Raw genomic sequence first — 22115 nt, 5'->3', positions numbered from 1 at the left:
AGTCAATCGGAAGTGCTTATAAATTACCAATTCAAATATTTTCTATTCTTGAATGCCGTCGACCTTCGAGGGCGCGTGGTGCGCGGGCTGCAAGCAGCCCGCGAGCCCCTTTTACCCCTGGGTTGAAGCAATAGGGCAGTCATTTGAAAATATATTCGAATTTTCTGTCCATTTGTTACATCTGCTAACAGCGATTCTACAGTCAGTCGTTAATGCTTATAAATTCCCCATTCAAGTATTTTCCACTCCGGGAGGCTGTCCACCTTCGAGGGAGCGTAGTGCGCGGGCTGCAAGCAGCCCGCGAAGCATCCCAGGGCAGAAATATTCAGTCATTTGAAAATGCATTCGAATTTCCTATCCATTTGTTACATCTCCTAACAGCGATTCTACAGTCAGTCGGTAATGCTTATAAATTCCCCATTCAAATATTTTCTATTCCGGGGGGCTGTCCACCTTCGAGGTTGCGTGGTGCGCGAGCTGCAAGCAGCTCGCGGCTCATCCCAGGGCAGAAATCTTCAGTCATTTGAAAATACATTCGAATTTCCTTTCCATTTGTAACATCTGCTAACAGCGATTCTACAGTCAGTCGAAACTGCTTATAAATTACTTATTCAAATATTGTTAAATTTTTGAAACGTCTTATCGATAGCGGGCAGTGACTTTTCATAATAAACTGTTCAAGAGTTAACCTCACGCTCGTCGCTTCGCTCCTCGCTACCTATTAGAATATTTAGGCCGGCCGCTGCCAAGACTCGCTCGCTTCGCTCGCTTGGCTCGTGCGATAGGTAGTTCAAAAGTTAACCTAACATGCTCGTCGCTTCGCTCCTCGCTACCTATTTGAATATTTAGGCCGGCCGCTGCCGTGACTCGCTCGCTTCGCTCGCATGGCTCGTGTGGTAGTTCAAAAGTTAACCTTACACGCTCGTCGCTTCGCTCCTCGCTACTTAAACTGCTTATAAATTACTTATTCAAATATTGGTAAAATTTTTGAAACGTCTTATCGATAGCGGGCAGTGACTTTTCATAATAAACTGTTCAAGAGTTAACCTAACACGCTAGTCGCTTCGCTCCTCGCTACCTATTTGAATATTTATGCCGGCCGCTGCCGCGACTCGCTCGCTTCGCTCGCTTGGCTCGTGCGGTAGGTAGTTCATAAGTTAACCTAACACGCTCGTCGCTTCGCTCCTCGCTACCTATTTGAATATTTACGCTGGTCGCTGCCGTGACTCGCTCGCTTCGCTCGCTTGGCTCGTGCGGTAGGTAGTTCAAAAGTTAACCTTACACGCTCCTCGCTTCGCTCCTCGCTACCTATTTGAATATTTACGTCGGCCGCTGCTGTGACTCGCTCGCTTCGCTCGCTTGGTTCGTGCGGTAGTTTAAAAGTTAATAAATATTTTCTACTCCGGGAGGCTGTCGAGCCTCGAGGTTGCGCGGTGCGCGGGCGGCAAGCAGCCCGCAGTGCCGTCTTTTACCGATGCTATTCCTATTACCCTTCCTACTATGGAAATTTCCATACAAAATTTTCGAAAAAAAAAAATTTCGCATTTTACCAAAAATTTTTATAAGCCTGGAAGCGGACCAGGTTTTGAAGTATTTTTTACTTCTGCGACCCCGACCTACCTGCCACCAGTTCAGAGAGCCATTGAATTTCGTGATGTATGGAAAATGGAAACCGGGAGTCGGAGAAAAATTCTAAGTATGCAGTTTTGTAAATCTGGCCGATTCAAGCACAGAAGTCAATTTTCAGACCGATCGTGAAGTAACCGGCGCCACCATCTTGCTTTGAAAAATTGGCCATTTTTTGAAAAAAAATTGCGTCAAATTTGAAATTTCTCGATTGCCCTGGTAGCACCCCATCTTCCTGATCATTTTTTAGTTCTACACCCCCCACCTATCTCGCGCCGTTTCAGAGAGCCGTCGAATTTTGCGTTGTATGAAACTCGGAAACCAGCGATGGAAACTCGATTATGAGTATGCCAACTTAATATGCGACTCGATTAAAGCCCCTGTGTCAAGTTTCAGCGCGATCGGACCAGCGATGGCCGTTTTAGAATTTATATGGCGGTGGCCATTTTTTCCGCCATTTTGATTTTTTTTTGCATTCTGTGGTAATTGCTCGAGGTCTACTACAAGTTTAGTTTGAGCACCCTAGATGCAGCTGCTACCGTTTGCGCGGGCCGTTGACCGTCTCCATGGGCTGTGAGAAAGTTCAAGATTTCGGATTTTTCTGGATATCCTGGGAGCTGGGTGAGTATGAATGCGTCATTGGTGTGTTTCTCCATCGTGCCACCTTGGCTAAATTTACGTTTTTATATTTGCGCCAAAAATGGAAAAATTCCAAAATCGAGCGTCCCACTGTGGCTCCCTGGTAGCGTCTCAGGGTGGTGATCATTTTTAGTTCCGGGACCCCCCACCCAACTCGTACCGTTTCCGCGGGCCGTTGGATTTTACGTTGTATGAAAGTTGGAAACCGGGGCCCGGAGCCACTCGAACGGGGCACCGATCGATTCGCCGGCTCGAACAGAGCACGTGTGCCAAATTTGAGACGTAAGGATTCATAAACGGCGATTTTGGCAAAGTACGGCGGCCATCTTGTTTTCGCGAAAATCCCCATTTTTCCACCACCCCTGGTAATCGCCACCAGTTCTGAGCATTTTTTGTTCAGACACCCCCCCCTCCAGGTGTCACCGTTTTTGCGCACCTCCAGGGGTCCACTCTCTTGTCCAGGGTGTTGGAGTTGTCAATATTTTTCCGGTGGTCACTCGCCGCACCTCTATACGATCACGTCAAAATCCCCCCAACTTTCCACGTAGTTTCCGAGAAACCCGATGTCAGTCAGTCAGTGAGTGAGTGGTAGTGTAGCTTTATATATATATGATGATAATAATAATAATATAATTATCCTTATTAATATTCTTCTTATCTATGAACTTCCTAATTATTTTTTATTTTGATTGTGTCTCTGTCTCTTGACGCCTACACCATTGAACCGATTTGGATGAAACATCGTACAAAATAGTTTGAGATCTGAGGACATACCGAAAATCCCACGTGAATTAGAACTACCCTTGAACTACCTATGCGAGTAAAATCCCGGGACTGTAATATATATTTCCGACTACGCGTATGCGGGCGAAAACAAGTGATTATAATAATTTTTTAGAAAAGCAAGTATAATATATTTATTATATAAAAATGTTATGTGGTACTGGTAGGAATGTAATGTTGAAATAAAATGAACAGCAGTTCAAGTGTGGTGTGTCCGTAACTGTCTGGTAAGGTTACTGGCGTATCAAGATTATATTTCAGATGATTATAAAAACAGTGATAAAACAAAAGTGCTATGTAATAAATATGCGAATTCGAATTAATAATCAAATAGATATATATTATGTAAAATCACTGTAAAATCTTGTAAAATAGAAAGTAACATAGACGCCTGTAGCAAACGTCAAATAAATGTCAGACTGTATGGTTTTAAACCTTTGCTTCTATAAAATGAAACATCTTTGACAATCATTATTTATTCATTGTCAATGTCAAAATCAAAACTCCATTTTGATTTGTCGTGTAGAATGTGGATTGTGGATTTGTTAGTTGTGAATTTTTAAAATTGTTTTTTGCACGATAAACATAGTGCTTTCTATACTAAAGTATAGAATTTTAACAATAATTGAAAAAAAAGCAATACATAATAATATTATAGGAGTTAAGTTCGATTAAGTATTAGTAATGAGTTCGCGACACAGAAGTCGTTCCAAATCTAAGGATAGGGATAGGCACAAGGAAAGAGATAAGGGCCGTGATCGTGAGCGTGATAGGGATCGGGATAAGGAGAGGGACAGGGACCGGGACCGAGATCGTGACCGTGAACGAGATAGAGACCGTGATCGTGATCGTGGTCATCGTGATCGGGAACGTGACCGTGATCGCGACCGCGACAGAGATCGCGATAGGGACAGGGATCGTGACCGGGATCGCGATCGTGATCGCGATAGGCATCGCACCAAACGGTATGTTTAACTCAATTTGTCTTTATATTGTTTCACAATTTGTATCTGTAGAGGTCTATATTTATCACTGTTTTCACAGGCGAAGCAGCAAAGAACGTGAAAGAAGTCGAAGCCGTCACAGAGAGAAAAAGCGAAGTAGAACTCGCTCTCGCTCACGCAGCAGGGGAAGAAAATCCAAAGACAGGTCATTTATTTATTCAATGGTTATATACGTTTTACTTTTAGATCATAATATTAATGTTATATGTATATATTACATTAACAGGGATGGCACAATTGCACTGTTGGACCAGATGGTGGGCACAACCACGAAGGCTACCGCCCGGCAGGTCACCACAAACGGCAACATTAACCCGGCCACACAGGCTGCTATACTTGCTGCAGCTGCAGTGGCACAGGTAAACGTCCTCCTTAATACTTATAGTTAGCTAAAGCTGCACATATTTCTTACATTTATAACAAATGGGTGGGAAATTCCAGCATAAAGCTCAAGAATTGCAGGTAAATAAACTACTACAAAATTCAACACTTATGAAATTGATAAATTCCTCTAGAGACTCAATGTATATGTTTATATTAATTATTGTACTTATTATTTGTAGAATTACATCAATATAGCGGTAAGGTTTACTTCTATTGGAAATAATAATTTTATTAAAACAGGGATTGAATTAAATGAGACTTACTGTTATATAACAATAAAACAACTATAAATCTTTGAATGTTCTGTAGAGATTGCATTTTATTGATATAACTGACCCTAAATGTATGACAAAGTCTTCTAAATTAATTTGAATGTGTCTTAACAGTTTGATAGATAATATATCAGAGTAACTTTTATTATAATTTATAATTAAAACTGTTGCTATAAAAATTATGAGAAAAATGGTAGCCCTTTACTTCTTCCATATTGAATTTGATACAAATTAATATATATCTGATGATCTTTGATTATTTTTGACTAATTAGTTTGAAAACTGTACATGCGTTGCATAAATATTGTGTGCAGACATTCGTGGCGCAGCGGCGCATCGCAGCCCCGGTGCAGCCAGCGGCAGCGGCGGCGGCCGCGCTGTCCGCCGCGACCGCCATCCCGCCGCCCACCTCCGTGCAGCAGAAGCTAGAGCTGCTGCAGGCACGCACCGAGTCGCGCTACCGAGACAAGATGATGCTCGACCACCACCCCGATGACGACAAGGAGGACGGCCTCGGTGAGACTCCCCGCTCGCTATCTCTGGCCATTTGCTACTTATTCCGTGTTCACATGCTCATATTGCGTCAATGCTTACATATCACTCCCTGATGATAAGGAGGATGGATTGGGTGAGGCCTGCTTATTATTTTAACTATTTATAAATGTGCATCGCCTTACTTAAATCATCGTGCATATGCGTAAATTTAAATGTAATGAGCAAACGTTCAAATATAAATGTTAAATGTGTATCAGCAAATATTCTGTGCATGTATGATGCAACCTGTTAGTTGAGTGTTGTGCTGGCGCGCTATATATCGTTCTCTCGGTGTCGCTAGGCGCGGGGCACGCGTGTTATCATATGGAGTGCGACATGTGCGCAGGTCCGGAGGGCGAGACGGCGGCCGAGCGGCGCGCGCGGCGCCGGCGCACGCGCTGGATGGGCTCCGAGCACGACAAGACCTTCATCCCGGGCCTGCCCACCGTGCTGCCCTCCACGCTCACCAAGGAGCAGGAGGAGCAGTACTTGTGTGAGTGTCCCCCCGCACCCACGCTCTCTTACCCCCACTACATACACGTGCACACATACATGCATTACACCAAGCTTTGTGGCCAATTTGAAACATGTACTACTATGAGACTCAAAAATCATAACATTTTCAAGTGGTCAAATACTGAAGTTCACATTCGTTAAAAAGATTGGTGTTGACCATACACTCTTATATTACATATAGTAAGTGTATTTAGCTGTGCTGAGAATTTCATGAAAATAAAATGAAAATTTAATTGTGTTTCCTGGTTTGGTACAAATTATTAGATTTATTAGTATGACTAAATCTATTATTTTCATCAAAATTCTCGGTATTGCTTGAATAATAACACTTGTTAAATACATTCCACAATAGCTTTCAATCAATTTGTATCAACAAAACTATTAGAATTGAAAAACCCATTCTAAATTACCCGTTAATTATCCCCCTGTTATAACTGTATCAAATAGTACTGATGATTGAAAGTTGTTGTTACAAATGATATCAAGAAATACAATTAAAACTTAATGAACAATCAGAAAAATTACAAAAACAAAATACAAATGAAATAATATGAAATTTGCATTTATTGTAGGTAATCAAATAAACTGATATGTGCATAATTATTTTAATTTTAATTAATTAATCATAATTTATCACTTTTACGTTTCTAGGGGTTATTTTATTCTGAAATATGAAAATTTTATTTTCAGGATAACTAATGCTTAATGAATTTTATTATATTTTATATCTCCAAATTCAGGTATAATTAATTTAAAATAATCATTGACTAATTTTTAATTTTTTTCTTATTTTCGTAACGTAATTTTGTGTTTTCTACAACTTGCAGCATTAACAATAACAATGCAAAATATTTTAAGATTGGAAAGTTTAATTGATTTTTAATAATTAATTTAGAAAAAGATGAAAGTTTAAAGACGGATGCGCTAATTGCAGCCGGCGAAGTAAATGTAAATGTATAAGTATGTGTTGGTAAGTGTGTGTGTAATGCGCCCTTGCAGTGCAGCTGCAGATCGAGGAGGTGTCCCGCAAGCTGCGCTCGGGCGACCTCGGCATCCCGCCCAACGTGGAGGAGAGGTACACCGCACCAGCCTGAGTATCCGACACATCACATTATTACTAGACTTACACCCCCCCCCCCACCCCACCCACCCTCACTAATGTTTTCATGTTCGCAGGTTGCGCACGCGCCGCACCCGATAATTCAATTAAACTTAACGTTTTCAGGTTGACGATAACCGAACTTTTCAGCTCTAATCCCGATTGATGTTTCAGGATTTAATTGAATTATTTTTTTCTCAGGGCGTTAGGTTAGGTTCTGTGCTCCCCGCTACCGACGGTCCCACGAATAAAGGCATCAATCTTTGTGATCATGGGGTTTCTTTTTCTAATTCACAATACTTGTTTTCGAATAAATTGCAATATTTTCATATAATAATATATGGGGAGCATATAGGTAGCGTTAATACTGCTTGAAGAACAATTCAATGTAAAAAAAGAATATAAAGCAATTGGAATAAGCTTATCATTTTTAATAAATTAGTCAAATATTTATTATGAAACCCAAGTTTTCAATTTTCAAGTCAATTATAGCTTGCATAGAAAATTATTTTGATTTAATCTTTGATTATTATCTGATATAACTATAACTGAAACCATCTATTTTAAAGAACTCTTATGAATACTCCTCTTATAAAAATAACGATTGGCTAAATACAATTAAATTTATCCCTGTTTTTCCATAGATATCATTTTTGTAATAATAATAATAATTTTTCATTTATCTAGTTTAATTTATAGGTGGAGTGTTGGATCTTACCATCGCACCCTATAATGATTATAAGCTAATATATTATCCAACAGACACAGCATTTATTCAAATTTAATACATATTTGATCGGAATTATTAATAATCTAATCTATATTGTCCATTACAGCGAACATTTTCATAGGATGTAGTTTATAAGGGGATAGGTGTAATAATAGTTATTTTATGGAATTTAATAGTAGTTTTAGAAGTGAAACTTCTTTAGGCGCGTTAAGAGTAAAATTTAATTGTTGCATCAAGGCAATATCCTCACGTCATGGAGTAAAGCGACGATTTTGGTCTATCTTTGAATGTTGCCAAGGGGCAAGGAAGTATCACTTCTGACACTTGTGCTCGGCACTCGGCTGTTTTTTTATTTGTTTGTATGTTGTTCGTGTTTATATAAAACGGGGTGGTGTCTTAGGTCGCCGTCGCCGGAGCCGATCTACTCGACGGACGGCAAGCGGCTGAACACGCGCGAGTACCGCACGCGCCGCAAGCTGGAGGAGGAGCGGCACCGCCTCGTGCAGCGCATGCAGCAGATCAACCCCGAGTTCAAGCCGCCGCCCGACTACAAGTGAGCCGCCGACATAGTGCTCTAGTTTCATTTCGAATGAGACATTTTTCTCGTAAATTGACTCGGGAAAAAAATATCGTCTATAAAAGCTACCTTTCGACGACTTTTCATTCCAAATTGGCAGAAAAGTGAATATATGAAAACAGTTCTTCTCTTTTCATCATTCATCTTCACTATCTAAGAAATCACCAATTTTCTATGCTCCTGGAAAATTTTTTAGACTGACCTAATTTTTTGCATCATATGACTGAAATATAAGCAAACTGTTGGTAAACAGGTATTATAATTTACAAAACTGAATATTATTAATGAAAACATATCTGTGCGCAGGCCGCCAATAATCCGCGTGCACGACAAGGTGATGATCCCGCAGGAGGAGCACCCCGACATCAACTTCGTGGGGCTGCTCATCGGGCCCCGCGGGAACACGCTTAAAGGTATGTTCATCGCTATACATTCCTACTTATTAAATTTGGGAATTTAACATTAATTATTTATGTCCTAATTTTTGCTTTTTTTTTTTTTTTTTTTTTTTTATTGGTAATAGGGAAGCGCTTGACCACAATCTCGCCTGATGTTAAGCTGAGATGTGGTCTAAGATGGAACGCGCTTCCCTAGAAGGTACCTGTTCACTCTACGCTTGAAGACCCCCATATTGTACTCGTCGGGGAACACAGACTCAGGAAGCATGTTCCAGTCCCTCGCGGTTCGGATAAAGAATGTGGAACCGAACCGCTTAGTCCGGGTACATGGAACGTCCACCATATGGCGATGCCTAGAATCTGTGCGCCTCGACGATCGATGGAAGAACGGGGATGGCGGAACGAGATCGTGCAGTTCCGCAGCGCACTCTCCAAAGTGTATCCGATAGAAGACCGATAAGCTGGCCACTCTGCGGCGGTGACCGAGGCTCTGGAGCTTTTTGCCTACTAGGTCATCGTCGTTTATGAGCCTCTTGGCACGCCTCTCTATCGCCTCAAGCGCCTCCAGCTGGTACTTGGCGGAACCGTCCCAGAGGTGAGAGCAGTCCCAGCCAACACAGATTAGCTGAATAAATTTTGCGTAAAAGCAATTCTTTTAACTTTAAGCTGGATAAAGTATTTGTATAACTTCTGTGTAAGCGCTTATACAGATGATATTCAAGCAATTTGGGCACAAAATATCTTGCTTCAATTTGGATAACATTTGATTAATAGCCACATAGCAGCTGAATAAATGTACAACACACTGAATATCTTCTGCATAAATTCTGATTTTTCTTTAGTCCAGAAATTATACAGCTTTTATGCAGTTGTTAATTTGTGAGTTCAGATATTCAAATGATATTCAAAATTCCGATCTTAGAAGTAGTTTTACAAAGAAATTATGCAAGTAAAAAATGTATAAATGTATTTTTAATTGTGACGAGAGTATATTTTGTGTTATTATTAGTTGAAAATTTGTTAAAATGTCCGCTGATGATCACTTCTTCAAAAATTGGGTAAGTAAATTGTTTAATACATTTATTATGTAAGTATAAGGTGAATTATATAAACGCATGGCACTTTACTGTGAATTATCAATATGATAATTGTACATTTTTTGAGCGCCTCAAGATAAAGCTACAATTTAAAAGGTAAACAAATGTGAAATAATATTGAAAATAAATTATCTTTACTTTTTATCAAATTTCAGTCCCAGCAAATAATGAGAATATAATTTTATATCACTGCTAATGTTTCCTACTCACTAAACAAAGCGTTTCATAAGATAAATGGTGAGGATTTTTTTTAAAGATGTTATGTCGAACCTTATATTAATGGCGGATGCCAATGCGGCGGCCAATTTGAATAAAAGTGTCTAATTCAGTGATTATTTTGCTTATTTCTGCATAATAGTTCACATACGACTACATATCCAGAAAATATTTGGTTTAAAATACAATAATTATACATTTCTCAGAGAATGGTCTTAAATAACATAATGCAGTATAGTCTTATTCAGCTTTTTAGGGTTCTTTTTATAGAAAATAAATCCATAAATATTTGAGGTTGATGAGACCTATAATTATGTGGGTAGGACCCACTATTAGGTATTTAAAGTTATTTATTACAACTATGAATGATGCATTGCGTAATATTTAGTTAGACAATTGTTTATATTACCAACTAAAATATTTATTAATTTATTATTTTAAACTGAAACAATTATAAGCTTCTTAAAGTTGGACCCGCGGGTCTATTTGTTTGAATCACTAATCCTGATGGTGATGCACAATCATCGTGTACAGAACCCTCTTCATTATATCAGTTTTGTCACAAAATGGTGTAATATCTGGATATAAACATACGATATCTTCAACTAATCAGTTATTTGCTGTTTTAGATATCCACATTTGTAACTGATATTGTTTTAAGCTGAATATAAGACAATTGTACGCTTATAGCGCTATAAGTTAGGTAAAACAAAGAGTTTATTTACAATTATGCAGAAGTCAGCTGTGTAAAGAAGAAAAAATCTAAAATATTCAGCATCTGAATAAATTAGTACCATTTCGTACACTATCCAGCTTAAAGAAAATATTTCGTCTACTATTCAGCGTTTTGCTGTTTAACTGCTTTGCTTGAATATGTTATACAGGACAATGCATAAACTACAGCTACTGTGCAGATAATAGCTGTTTCAATTACTTTTATTTGAATATCGCTTGTTTAGCAGATTCTACTCTTGATTACTATTCAGCTTGAAATAATACCACGAACTTTATACAGAATTTAGTAAGCTTACAACATTATTTTAAATTATGAACTCTCTTATTCAAAATAAAGCAATGATGTCAGCTGAAATACAAAAGTAATAAAACTTGACACTGATTAGTGTAGGGCGATAGACCCAGTGGTGGGCTGCGTGGCTAGTGTTGGAGGGATTTTGTTATAAAATCAAACTAAAATGTACACTAATTAATTTATTACTAAAATCACTGCTATTACACTTTCACTTGTTACTTAATTGTTAATTGTTATACTATAATATGTTAATTATTCTCTTAAATAAATGTTATAATAATTATGTTATATTATGTTTAATGTTAATGTTACGCGTCGCGACGGTTATATGTTATTTTGTGGACTGTTGATTGTGGACTGACTTAAATTTATGCTAAACGCCGCCCGCGATACCTAGTATTGCTGACTAGGGTGTTCGGTGGTCATTGCACCGAACATGCTCCCGGGCGACAAAGATGAGTGTGAGATGAAAATGTTAAAAATGATACAAAGATTTAAATGATTCAATGATAAGAGATATTAAATATGTTACTAATTATTCATGTTTGCTTAATCTAAAGTAAAGTGTAAAATATGAAATCTTAAAATCCTAAATGTATATAAGTTAGACCTAAAAATGGAATGTTAAATTCTTAGAGTCAAATATAAAGACTTAAAATCCTAGATGCATGTTAATTAAATCTAAAAGTGGAATGTTAAATTCTTAGAGTCCCTAAGCACACACTAACACTATCACTAACACTTTCTTCACAAAATAGTCTCATCGTCTGTTTATTGTTTTATGTTGCTTGGCTATAAGGTCTTCGGTCCGTTGCAAAAGGTTATATTGTGCTTCAATTAAAGATGTCTGATTTTTTAATAATTCATGTACATGTCTATTGTTTGCGTGTATTTATTCTATGTCCATTCTATATTGTTCCGCGAATCGCTCGTCCAATACGCCAAACAGAGTGTTTGCAACATAACCCACACCATTGATAAGGCCGCGCCGCTGTCTCGCGTGCCTGTCGCGTGCGCCTGGCTCACGTGCCTGATTCAGCAAGACGTCGTTGTAATATAATAACTCCACCTGTTCATGATGTAATTGTGTTAGAATCATATGACATCGTGCATTATTGTCCATACTATCACATGATTTTTGCAAATATTTTGTAAACTTTTCGGGTGCTTCTACTCCTTCCCAGTAGGGTGACATGTTGTAATACGCTACCATGGTCCATTCATCTTGAATTATTTGCGTATCAGCCACAGAATCGAAATATAGTGACTGATTATTATTTTTAAATGCTGATGTTGTATAATTTGCACTTGCGGTTGTTAAGATATTTAAAATAATAAAAATGAAATTGTTAGGGATAGGAAACTTTGTGAACCTTTTCGTGAGCTGTTTTTAAATTTGTTGATGTTGATCTTTGTCTTCTGTTATTTGTTTTTCCGAGCTTACCGGTAAAAGTGATATTTTATTGCAGGGTCTTTTTATTAACCCATTTTTTGTTTTTAGCGTTACTACTCTTACTAACCCATCGCCACCTGGATGTAACTCGACCACTCTTCCCATAGCCCATTTTCCTGCTGGTAAATTATCGTCATGAATTATCACTATATCATCAATTTTTATGTTATTTTGTTGTTTATGCCATTTTGCTCTTGCCGATAATTGAATGAGGTATTCTGACTTCCATCTTTTCCAGATATCATTAGAAAGTTTTGTTACCAGTTGCCATCTCGTTCTAGCGTCTTCTGCTGTTTCGATGACCGTAGTACCAGCTCGCCCATGAAGAAAGTGTGCTGGTGTAAGGCAATCTATGTCTTCCACACTCTCAGTTAACGCGCAAAGCGGACGAGAATTTAAACACGATTCTATACGAGCTAAAAGCGTGCTGTACTCCTCAAATGTTAATTTTTGATCACCGATAACTCTCTTCAAATGATACTTGACACTACGTACTGCTCTTTCCCACAAACCTCCAGCTGTAGGCCAGGCTGGTGCGTTAAAATGCCACTCAATTTTCATATCTGTTATTTCTCTGTAGAAACTGTTGTTGAATATAGATTGCAGCTGTTCGTATTCCTCTGACATGATGCGGTTAGCTTTTACGAAATTTGTACCGTTGTCGCTGTAAATATGTTTAGGTGTTCCTCTTCTAGCAGCCATTCGGCGTAGGGCTGATAAAAATGCGGAGCTTGTGAGCTCCGACACGATTTCTAAATGTATGGCTTTTGTTACCATGCATACAAATACTACTATATAGCCCTTTGTTGTTCGTACAGATCTCCCTTGGCTGGCCTTCACGTCCACAAATCCTGTATAATCCACCCCTGTATGGTAGAATGGAGGGGCGGGGTTACAGCGTGAATCTGGTAGATCTCCCATAAGTTGGTTTTTTAACTCCGGATTCTGTTTACGACACGTTACACAGCTTCTTATTTGTTTCTTCGTTGTTTTGTATCCACCCAAAATCCAATATTTTCTTCTTAACGTATATAATGTTAATTTAGCGCCTCCATGGAATGTAAGACGATGAGCTTGATCAATTAATAAATATGTTAATCTATGATTATGCGGGATGATTATCGGATGTTTAGTGTCGTAAGGTATAATGCTATTCCTTAACCTTCCCCCGACACGTAGAATGTTGTCCTTATCTAAAAATGGATTAAAACTTAATAATTTGCTAGTTGAACTTAAGCGATTATTTATCTGTAAATTATGTAGATCATTATAAAATTCAGTTTGTTGTACGTGACGTATTATTCGTAATTTTGCTGCATTGCATTCTTGCAATGTAATATGTTTACATGTAGGTCGATGCTTGCTTTTCGGTGTCAATGCTCTCTGTAACCATGCTAAAATTCTTGTTATTTTATTAATTGAATTATGTTTTTCTAATAACTTGTCAATTAAGCTTTCTTGAATTGTTGTTATAGGTACCGATACGTATGTTTTTGTTTCATGGTTGGTTTCGTAATTGTTTTTACTAACTATATTTTCCAGATAATTATGTTGCGATAGCCACGATGGGCCCTTCCACCATAGAGATTTATCCTTTAATTGTGCAACTGTTAGGCCTCTACTCGCCGCATCAGCTGGGTTCTCTGCGCTTTTCACATAACGCCAGCACTCAGGCAACATTACTTCTTTAATTTTCTTTACACGATTCGATACAAACGTATTCCAACGAGCTTCATCTCCATATATCCATCCTAAAACGACCATAGAATCACACCATCCATACATCTTAATATTATTTTCATTATAACATGAAATAACTTTTAACATTAGCTTTGAAAGTAGCTGAGCTCCGCATAATTCGAGTCGCGGTAGTGATACGGACTTGTTGTGTGGTACAAGTTTTGTTTTCGAAGCGATTAAAACAGTTGAATAATTATTTGTTCCCTTTTGAACCCTTCCATAAATTGTTGCTGCGTAAGCCTTTATTGATGCGTCACAGAAACCATGCAATTCGATGAGTCCTCCCTTTGAACAGCCTATCCAACGTGGTATATTAATACTGTTGATGTTTTCAATATCCGCTTTTAACTTAAACCATTCACGTTGTATATAAGTTGGTATGACGTCATCCCAATTGAGCTTTTCTTGCCATACAGATTGAAATAATAATTTTAATTTCGTGACTACTGGAGCTAACCAGCCTAATGGGTCAAAAATTTTTGAAATTTCAGCCAGGAGTATTCTCTTCGTGATTTTATTTGTGTTATTGAATTTAATGTTGCAATTGAATGTAAACATGTCTTCTGACGAGTCCCATTGTAATCCTAACGTTTTAGTGATCCCTTCAGCTTTAAAACTAAAAATGTTTGTGTCAGCATTTTGTTCGTTATTCAGACTACTTAATAATTCAGATTCATTCGATGACCATTTCCTTAACGTAAATCCACCTGATTTCAACAACTGATTTAATTGGTAAATTTGTTTTTGACCCTCTTCAATAGTGTGTGACCCATGGAGCAGGTCATCCATGTAAAAGGACTCCATAACTATATCTGTTACTTCTGGAAATGATAACTTTTCATCCGTTGCTAACCTCCTTAACGTCATCATAGCCAAGAAAGGTGCTGATTTTGTGCCATATGTGACTGTTGTTAGTTGATGTTCTTGTAAACTTTGCTCCGATGAATCTCTCCATATAATTTTTTGAAATCGTTGATCTTCTTCGTGAATTTTAATTTGCCGGTACATTTTTTCGATGTCAGCAGTGTATGCGTATCGAAATTGACGCCATTTTAATATTAGTTTTTGTAAATCTTGTTGTAAATTGGGCCCCTTACACATAATATCATTTAAGCTTTTCCCTGTTGTTGTTTTCGCTGAAGCATTGAATACCACCCGAAGTTTTGTTGTGGTGGATTCTTGTCGTAAAACTGAGTGATGTGGTAAAAATATTTCCCTTGGTAAATTACTTGTTGATCGACGCATATGATTTAATTGTTGATATTCGTGAATAAAATCTCTGTATTGTTGTGCTAGCTCCGGTTGTTTGTTGAACTTCTTCTCTAAATTTTTGAATTGTGCTACTGCTAATTCCTTTGTTGACACCAATTCTTGTTCATACTGTTCAATAAATGGGATTCTTACTTCATATCTTCCATCTGTTAATCTTCTCGTTGTTTTGTTGTAGAAATCTATACATTTCTTTCTGATCTTCTGTTGATAATTCTTCTGTTTCCGTGATTTCCTCAATTTCCCAAAATTGTTTAATGTTGTCCATGTTTGTTAACACAATGTTGCATTGAAAAGTATGCACATTACCACATAAAATCCACCCTAAATGTGTTTGTTGAGCGAGTGGTTGTGTTGTGCAGTCACCTCTGATGATCCCTTCTAAAGCGATTGTTGAGTAAATATCTGCTCCAAGCAATAAGTCCACTGGTCTGCTTATATTAAAGTCCGGATCTGCTAAATTTATTTTCTTTATGTAGTTCCATGCTGGTTTTTCAAATGTTAAACTTGGTAAATTTTTGATTAAATTGTTCATTATATATGCTTCTGTGTTGAATTCAAAATTGTTGTATATCGACGCGCATTTAATGTTAATTTTTCCCTTGCAATTGTTCCTGTTTTGTCCAACCCCGAATATAACCCCATGACATGCTTCCCGTTTCAACCCCAATTGTTGTGCACCGTTTTCTGTTATTAGTGATATTTGTGACCCCTGATCTATGAGTGCTCGCATAGTTATATATGTACCATTGCTGCTCCGTACTCTTAACATTGCTGTTGAAAGTAAAATTTCTGACACATCATTTTGCGACACGTGTGACATGCCGGCCCCGTTTTTATTCGAAGAATTATTGTTTAGTGTTTTGTACATTACCGGCCGTTCTGAGGTCGACGATCGCTGACTTATTGCATCATGCAAAATCGTATTATGCGCTCGGTTGCATACCCGACACCGATGAAATGATGAGCAAGGCTTTCCATTATGAGAAAATAGACAATTTATACAAATGTTGAATCTATTCAATGTTTTAAATTTAATTTCATTCGGTTGATCTAAAAATGTCTTGCATTTGTATAATCCATGTTCTAAATTACAGAGAGGGCAAGTTATGTTAATCTTAGATGATAAGTGATATGTTTTCATAATGGGTTTTGGAGAGTGGCGATTTCCAGAGTAGTTGTGCTGGTTGACTTGATAATTGTTATTTCTCACATAATTTGGCAGACGATTAACTTCCTGAGAATATGTTGGATAGAAATTGGGCTTTATATACGAAGGTTTTTGAATGACAGGTTCTTGTTTTCTTCTAGATTGTTCTAACATGGTAAATTTACTCTCTAAATAATCCAAAAAATCTTGCAGGACCGGTAGCTCTCTCGGTTGTTTTAATGATTCCACATAATCGGCATGAGATTGGTTGTCTAATTTGAGCGCTAAAATATGTACTATAATGGGGTCCCAAGAGCTTATGTCGACATCTAGGTTTTTAATTGCATTTAAGCTCTCCTTTGTAGCATCATACATTTTCTTAAGTTGTACTAGCGATTGAATTTGCATGTTTGGCAGGCCTAAAATCATATTCATATGTGATGCAAATATTAGTTTTTTGTTTTCATATCTATGATTCAAAATGTCCCAACAGGTTATATAATTCTCCGAACTTATTTGTAGGTGCTGAATCAGGCGTTCAGCATCGCCCTTGATTTTGCTCTTTAAATATTGCATTTTCTGTGCATTAGATAAGGTGGGGTTAACGTGTACTATTTCACAAAATAAATTTTTAAAGGAAACCCATTGCTGATAGTTGCCTGTGAATATTGGTATGTCAACTTGAGGTGTAATATGTTCTCTGTGGGATACAGACCACAGCTTGGTGTTGATTGCTTCTTTGAGGCGGTCAAAAATACCTTCGTGATGAGTGAAGGCATTTTCATACTCATGGTCTTGCCCATCCAAAATACTATCAATCTCCCAGTGCAGAGAGTCTATTACGCCCCATCGCGAGTTCAATTGCTGTAGTACATCCTCAAATTTCCATTTAGTTGTTATTTTTTCTAAATCAATGTTGTTCACTGTTCTCATTAAAGCTTTAAAATTAACCGCTTGCTTATGCAACATCTCTTGCAATTTACTTGACCCTATTGAAACGGGTGCGGGTGAAATTGCACCTTGTTCCGCCTGTTTATTTGTTTCTGTTAGTTGCTTACTTGGACCTTCCCCTTGATTATATATGCTTGTAAATGTTGTTGGAAATTTTGTGGCTAATTCCTTCGATACCCTACCGATATAATTTTTAATTTCCAGGTATAGTGTCTTACAGCGGTCGTATTCCCTTCGGGCGAAGTAAGGGCGCTCCCTGTCTTCGTAGGGCAATAATTTTTCATGATTGGCCTGATACTCAGACCAATATGATTCCAAAATGTCCAACTTCTTTTTAATATACCCTGAAGACATCTTTCTTTCTTCCCCATCCTTTTTTAAATTAGTATAGAGCTTTTCTAGAAACGAGAAAAGCTCCGATTGTGCTTCGTAAATGTCCTCCATGATGTTGTTAATTAAAAAATAATGAAACGATCTTACTTGTTCTGGAACTGTTGAGCTTTACACTTACACGGTACACCCACTTAATTGTCACTCACTGTTACTCACAACACTAGCGCGTCAGCCCGGCGGCGCTGACTCTCAACGAGATACGAGAGGCGTAAATTCCCGAATCCCGTGATCCCGCTACGGTAGCTCGAAGGACCAAAATGTAGGGCGATAGACCCAGTGGTGGGCTGCGTGGCTAGTGTTGGAGGGATTTTGTTATAAAATCAAACTAAAATGTACACTAATTAATTTATTACTAAAATCACTGCTATTACACTTTCACTTGTTACTTAATTGTTAATTGTTATACTATAATATGTTAATTATTCTCTTAAATAAATGTTATAATAATTATGTTATATTATGTTTAATGTTAATGTTACGCGTCGCGACGGTTATATGTTATTTTGTGGACTGTTGATTGTGGACTGACTTAAATTTATGCTAAACGCCGCCCGCGATACCTAGTATTGCTGACTAGGGTGTTCGGTGGTCATTGCACCGAACAATTAGTGTGGTATATTTTCGCTACTATCTGGCTTATGTGTTGGCTGGGGTATTCCATGCACGATCGGACTTGTGCTTGATAAAGGTTGAGCAACTGTCCCGGGCTGAAATACTGTCTCACCTTCGCCAGAATTCCAAGCTTTTTTGAGGCTACTTGGGCTTTAGATTCAATGAAGGAACCAAAGTTCAGAGTGGGCGTTAAGGTGATACCAAGAAGCTCGAGGTGGTTAGTTATCGGCACGGACACACCTTGGAAATTCGGAGTCAGGTGGAATTGACTCCGTTTAGCGGAGAATAGACACGCCTGGGTCTTAGACGCATTGAACTTGACCAGATTGGCATCGCCCCAGTCGGAGACCGCCTGTAAGGACAAGTTCATGCGATCAACCATCGCCTCCCGTAGAGACTGAATTTGTGCCGTACTGGCTCGCGCGCTGGATACATATCTCTCCACAACAGTGCTATCGTCTGCGTACCCATAGATACCGGGTTTCAGCAGATCGTTGATGTGTAGCAGGAAGAGTGTTGCGGAAAGAACTGATCCCTGAGGGACTCCGGCATTTATAGCCATTTGGTCGGACGAGCAGCCGTCGACGACTACCCGAAGCGACCGGTCTCTCAGAAAATCTGAGATCCAGGCGCAGAGACCAGCAGGCAGACCGTAGGATGGAAGCTTGCCAATAAGACTATCATGCCAGACCCTATCGAAGGCCTTTGAGATATCAAGGGAGACAGCAAGTGCTTCACCATGATTCTCGATGGCCTCGCTCCAGATGTAGGTGGCGTACGCTAGAAGATCCCCAGTAGACCGGTTTCGGCGGAACCCGTATTGTCGGTCACTGAGGAGGTCGTTCGCTTCTAGGTGTGCCAGGAGCCGGCTGTTCAGTACACGTTCCATAGTCTTACAGAGTATGGACGTGACTGAAATGCTTTTTGATTTTGATTACAAAACTGACAAAAATATTACTAATTTTTTTTTCTAGCTTGATAACATTGGTAGGATCATTATTATTAATAAATTTATAATATAACTGTACTGTACACTGGTATATTATACCAAATACTTTAGTGGATTGTGCAGATTATATTAACTAGTATAAACTTTCTTATTAATAAAATGAATGTTTTATTAGCAATGGAGAAAGAGACAGGCGCGAAGATAATAATCCGCGGCAAGGGCTCGGTGAAGGAGGGCAAGGTGGGCCGCAAGGACGGGCAGCCGCTGCCCGGCGAGGACGAGCCGCTGCACGCCTACATCACCGCCACCAACGCCGACTGCGTCAAGAAAGCTGTGGAGAAGGTGACGTGTTTTTTGTATTATAGGAACATTGATTTGGTTACAATAGCTTCTGCATTGGGATTTTAATTTCAAGAAATGCAAAAAGAAAAAAAATGTTTTGAGTTCTCTTTTGTTTTTATTTTACATTTTTTTTTTCTTTTACTGTGTGCAGATCAAGGAAGTGATCCGGCAGGGCGTGGAGGTGCCGGAGGGGCAGAACGACCTGCGGCGCATGCAGCTGCGCGAGCTGGCCCAGCTCAACGGCACGCTGCGCGAGACCGACGGCCCGCGCTGCGCCAACTGCTCCGCGCTCGACCACAAGACCTGGCTCGTGCGTACACACACACACACACACGCGAGCTGGCCCAGCTCAACGGCACGCTGCGCGAGACCGACGGCCCGCGCTGCGCCAACTGCTCCGCGCTCGACCACAAGACCTGGCTCGTGCGTACATACACACACACACACACACACACACGCGAGCTGGCCCAGCTCAACGGCACGCTGCGCGAGACCGACGGCCCGCGCTGCGCCAACTGCTCCGCGCTCGACCACAAGACCTGGCTCGTGCGTACATACACACACACACACACGCGAGCTGGCCCAGCTCAACGGCACGCTGCGCGAGACCGACGGCCCGCGCTGCGCCAACTGCTCCGCGCTCGACCACAAGACCTGGCTCGTGCGTACATACACACATACACACACACACACACACACGCGAGCTGGCCCAGCTCAACGGCACGCTGCGCGAGACCGACGGCCCGCGCTGCGCCAACTGCTCCGCGCTCGACCACAAGACCTGGCTCGTGCGTACATACACACACACACACACACACACACGCGAGCTGGCCCAGCTCAACGGCACGCTGCGCGAGACCGACGGCCCGCGCTGCGCCAACTGCTCCGCGCTCGACCACAAGACCTGGCTCGTGCGTACATACACACACACACACACGCGAGCTGGCCCAGCTCAACGGCACGCTGCGCGAGACCGACGGCCCGCGCTGCGCCAACTGCTCCGCGCTCGACCACAAGACCTGGCTCGTGCGTACATACACACATACACACACACACACACACACGCGAGCTGGCCCAGCTCAACGGCACGCTGCGCGAGACCGACGGCCCGCGCTGCGCCAACTGCTCCGCGCTCGACCACAAGACCTGGCTCGTGCGTACATACACACATACACACACACACACACACACGCGAGCTGGCCCAGCTCAACGGCACGCTGCGCGAGACCGACGGCCCGCGCTGCGCCAACTGCTCCGCGCTCGACCACAAGACCTGGCTCGTGCGTACATACACACACACACACGCGACCGCTATTTATGTTATTCATTGTGTTAAACTCATAAAATCACAACACCTATAAATAATTGTCTTATTATTCCATTTATCTAATAACTACACAATGTTATGTGTTATGTTATTGTTATGTTATGTGCGGTGACTACATTAGCGATATTGGTTTGTGTGTCAGTGTCCGGACAAGCCGAACGTGACGAACAGCATCGTGTGCTCGTCGTGCGGCGGCGCGGGGCACATCGCGCGCGACTGCCGCGCCAAGCGGCCCGGCCAGGGGCAGCTGCTGCCCGCCGCCAACAAGGTGAGTGCAACACTATGTTTTTTTTATGTTAATATTTTTTTCGTCTCAGGTTATAAGACGACTCAATACTTTTCTTAAACTTTTTAAAATTAATAACTAGTTGAAAAATTAAAAGTGTACTCATTTTAATATATTTCTAAGGGTGCTATTAATATTGGTAGATTCTAATAATAATTATTTTCTGTAACGTTTGGCAGGCGAAGATCGACGAGGAGTACATGTCGCTGATGGCGGAGCTGGGCGAGGCGGCGCCGGGCGGGGGGGCGCTGCGCCGCGCCGCGCCCTCGCTGTTCGCGCAGCACGCGCCGCACCCGCCCAGAGCCATCATGCCGCCGCCCGGTAACCGCACACACAGCACGTGTCGCTGAGGGCGGAGCTGGGCGAGGCGGCGCCGGGCGGGGGGGCGCTGCGCCGCGCCGCGCCCTCGCTGTTCGCGCAGCACGCGCCGCACCCGCCCAGAGCCATCATGCCGCCGCCCGGTAACCGCACACACAGCACGTGTCGCTGAGGGCGGAGCTGGGCGAGGCGGCGCCGGGCGGGGGGGCGCTGCGCCGCGCCGCGCCCTCGCTGTTCGCGCAGCACGCGCCGCACCCGCCCAGAGCCATCATGCCGCCGCCCGGTAACCGCACACACAGCACGTGTCGCTGAGGGCGGAGCTGGGCGAGGCGGCGCCGGGCGGGGGGGCGCTGCGCCGCGCCGCGCCCTCGCTGTTCGCGCAGCACGCGCCGCACCCGCCCAGAGCCATCATGCCGCCGC

The 22115-nt window shown here is 41.0% G+C and overlaps 1 protein-coding gene across 4 annotated transcripts; it reads left to right on the top strand.

Annotated features, from left to right (window-relative positions):
• Positions 1–3562: 3562 nt before the first annotated feature.
• Positions 3563–21862, top strand: LOC123694813 (splicing factor 1). Of its 4 annotated transcripts, none has more exons than XM_045640387.1 (12): positions 3563–4013; positions 4093–4197; positions 4279–4411; positions 5023–5224; positions 5589–5735; positions 6758–6833; positions 7988–8140; positions 8471–8577; positions 19598–19764; positions 19916–21044; positions 21234–21359; positions 21557–21862. In XM_045640387.1, exons 1-12 carry the CDS (start codon positions 3733–3735, stop codon positions 21700–21702), a joined length of 2772 nt encoding a protein of 923 aa, XP_045496343.1. In that variant the 5' UTR covers positions 3563–3732; the 3' UTR covers positions 21703–21862. The 4 variants fall into 4 exon arrangements, with proteins under 4 accessions (XP_045496343.1, XP_045496342.1, XP_045496344.1 ...); XM_045640386.1 differs by having other exon boundaries at positions 5544–5735; XM_045640388.1 differs by having other exon boundaries at positions 5544–5735; positions 19916–20074; positions 21557–21743.
• Positions 21863–22115: the final 253 nt, after the last annotated feature.

Source organism: Colias croceus, chromosome 10 (assembly GCF_905220415.1).
Source record: "Colias croceus chromosome 10, ilColCroc2.1".
Taxonomy (NCBI): domain Eukaryota; kingdom Metazoa; phylum Arthropoda; class Insecta; order Lepidoptera; family Pieridae; genus Colias; species Colias croceus.
Note: the sequence above shows the minus strand (reverse complement) of the source record. Positions and strands in the feature narration are given on the sequence as shown.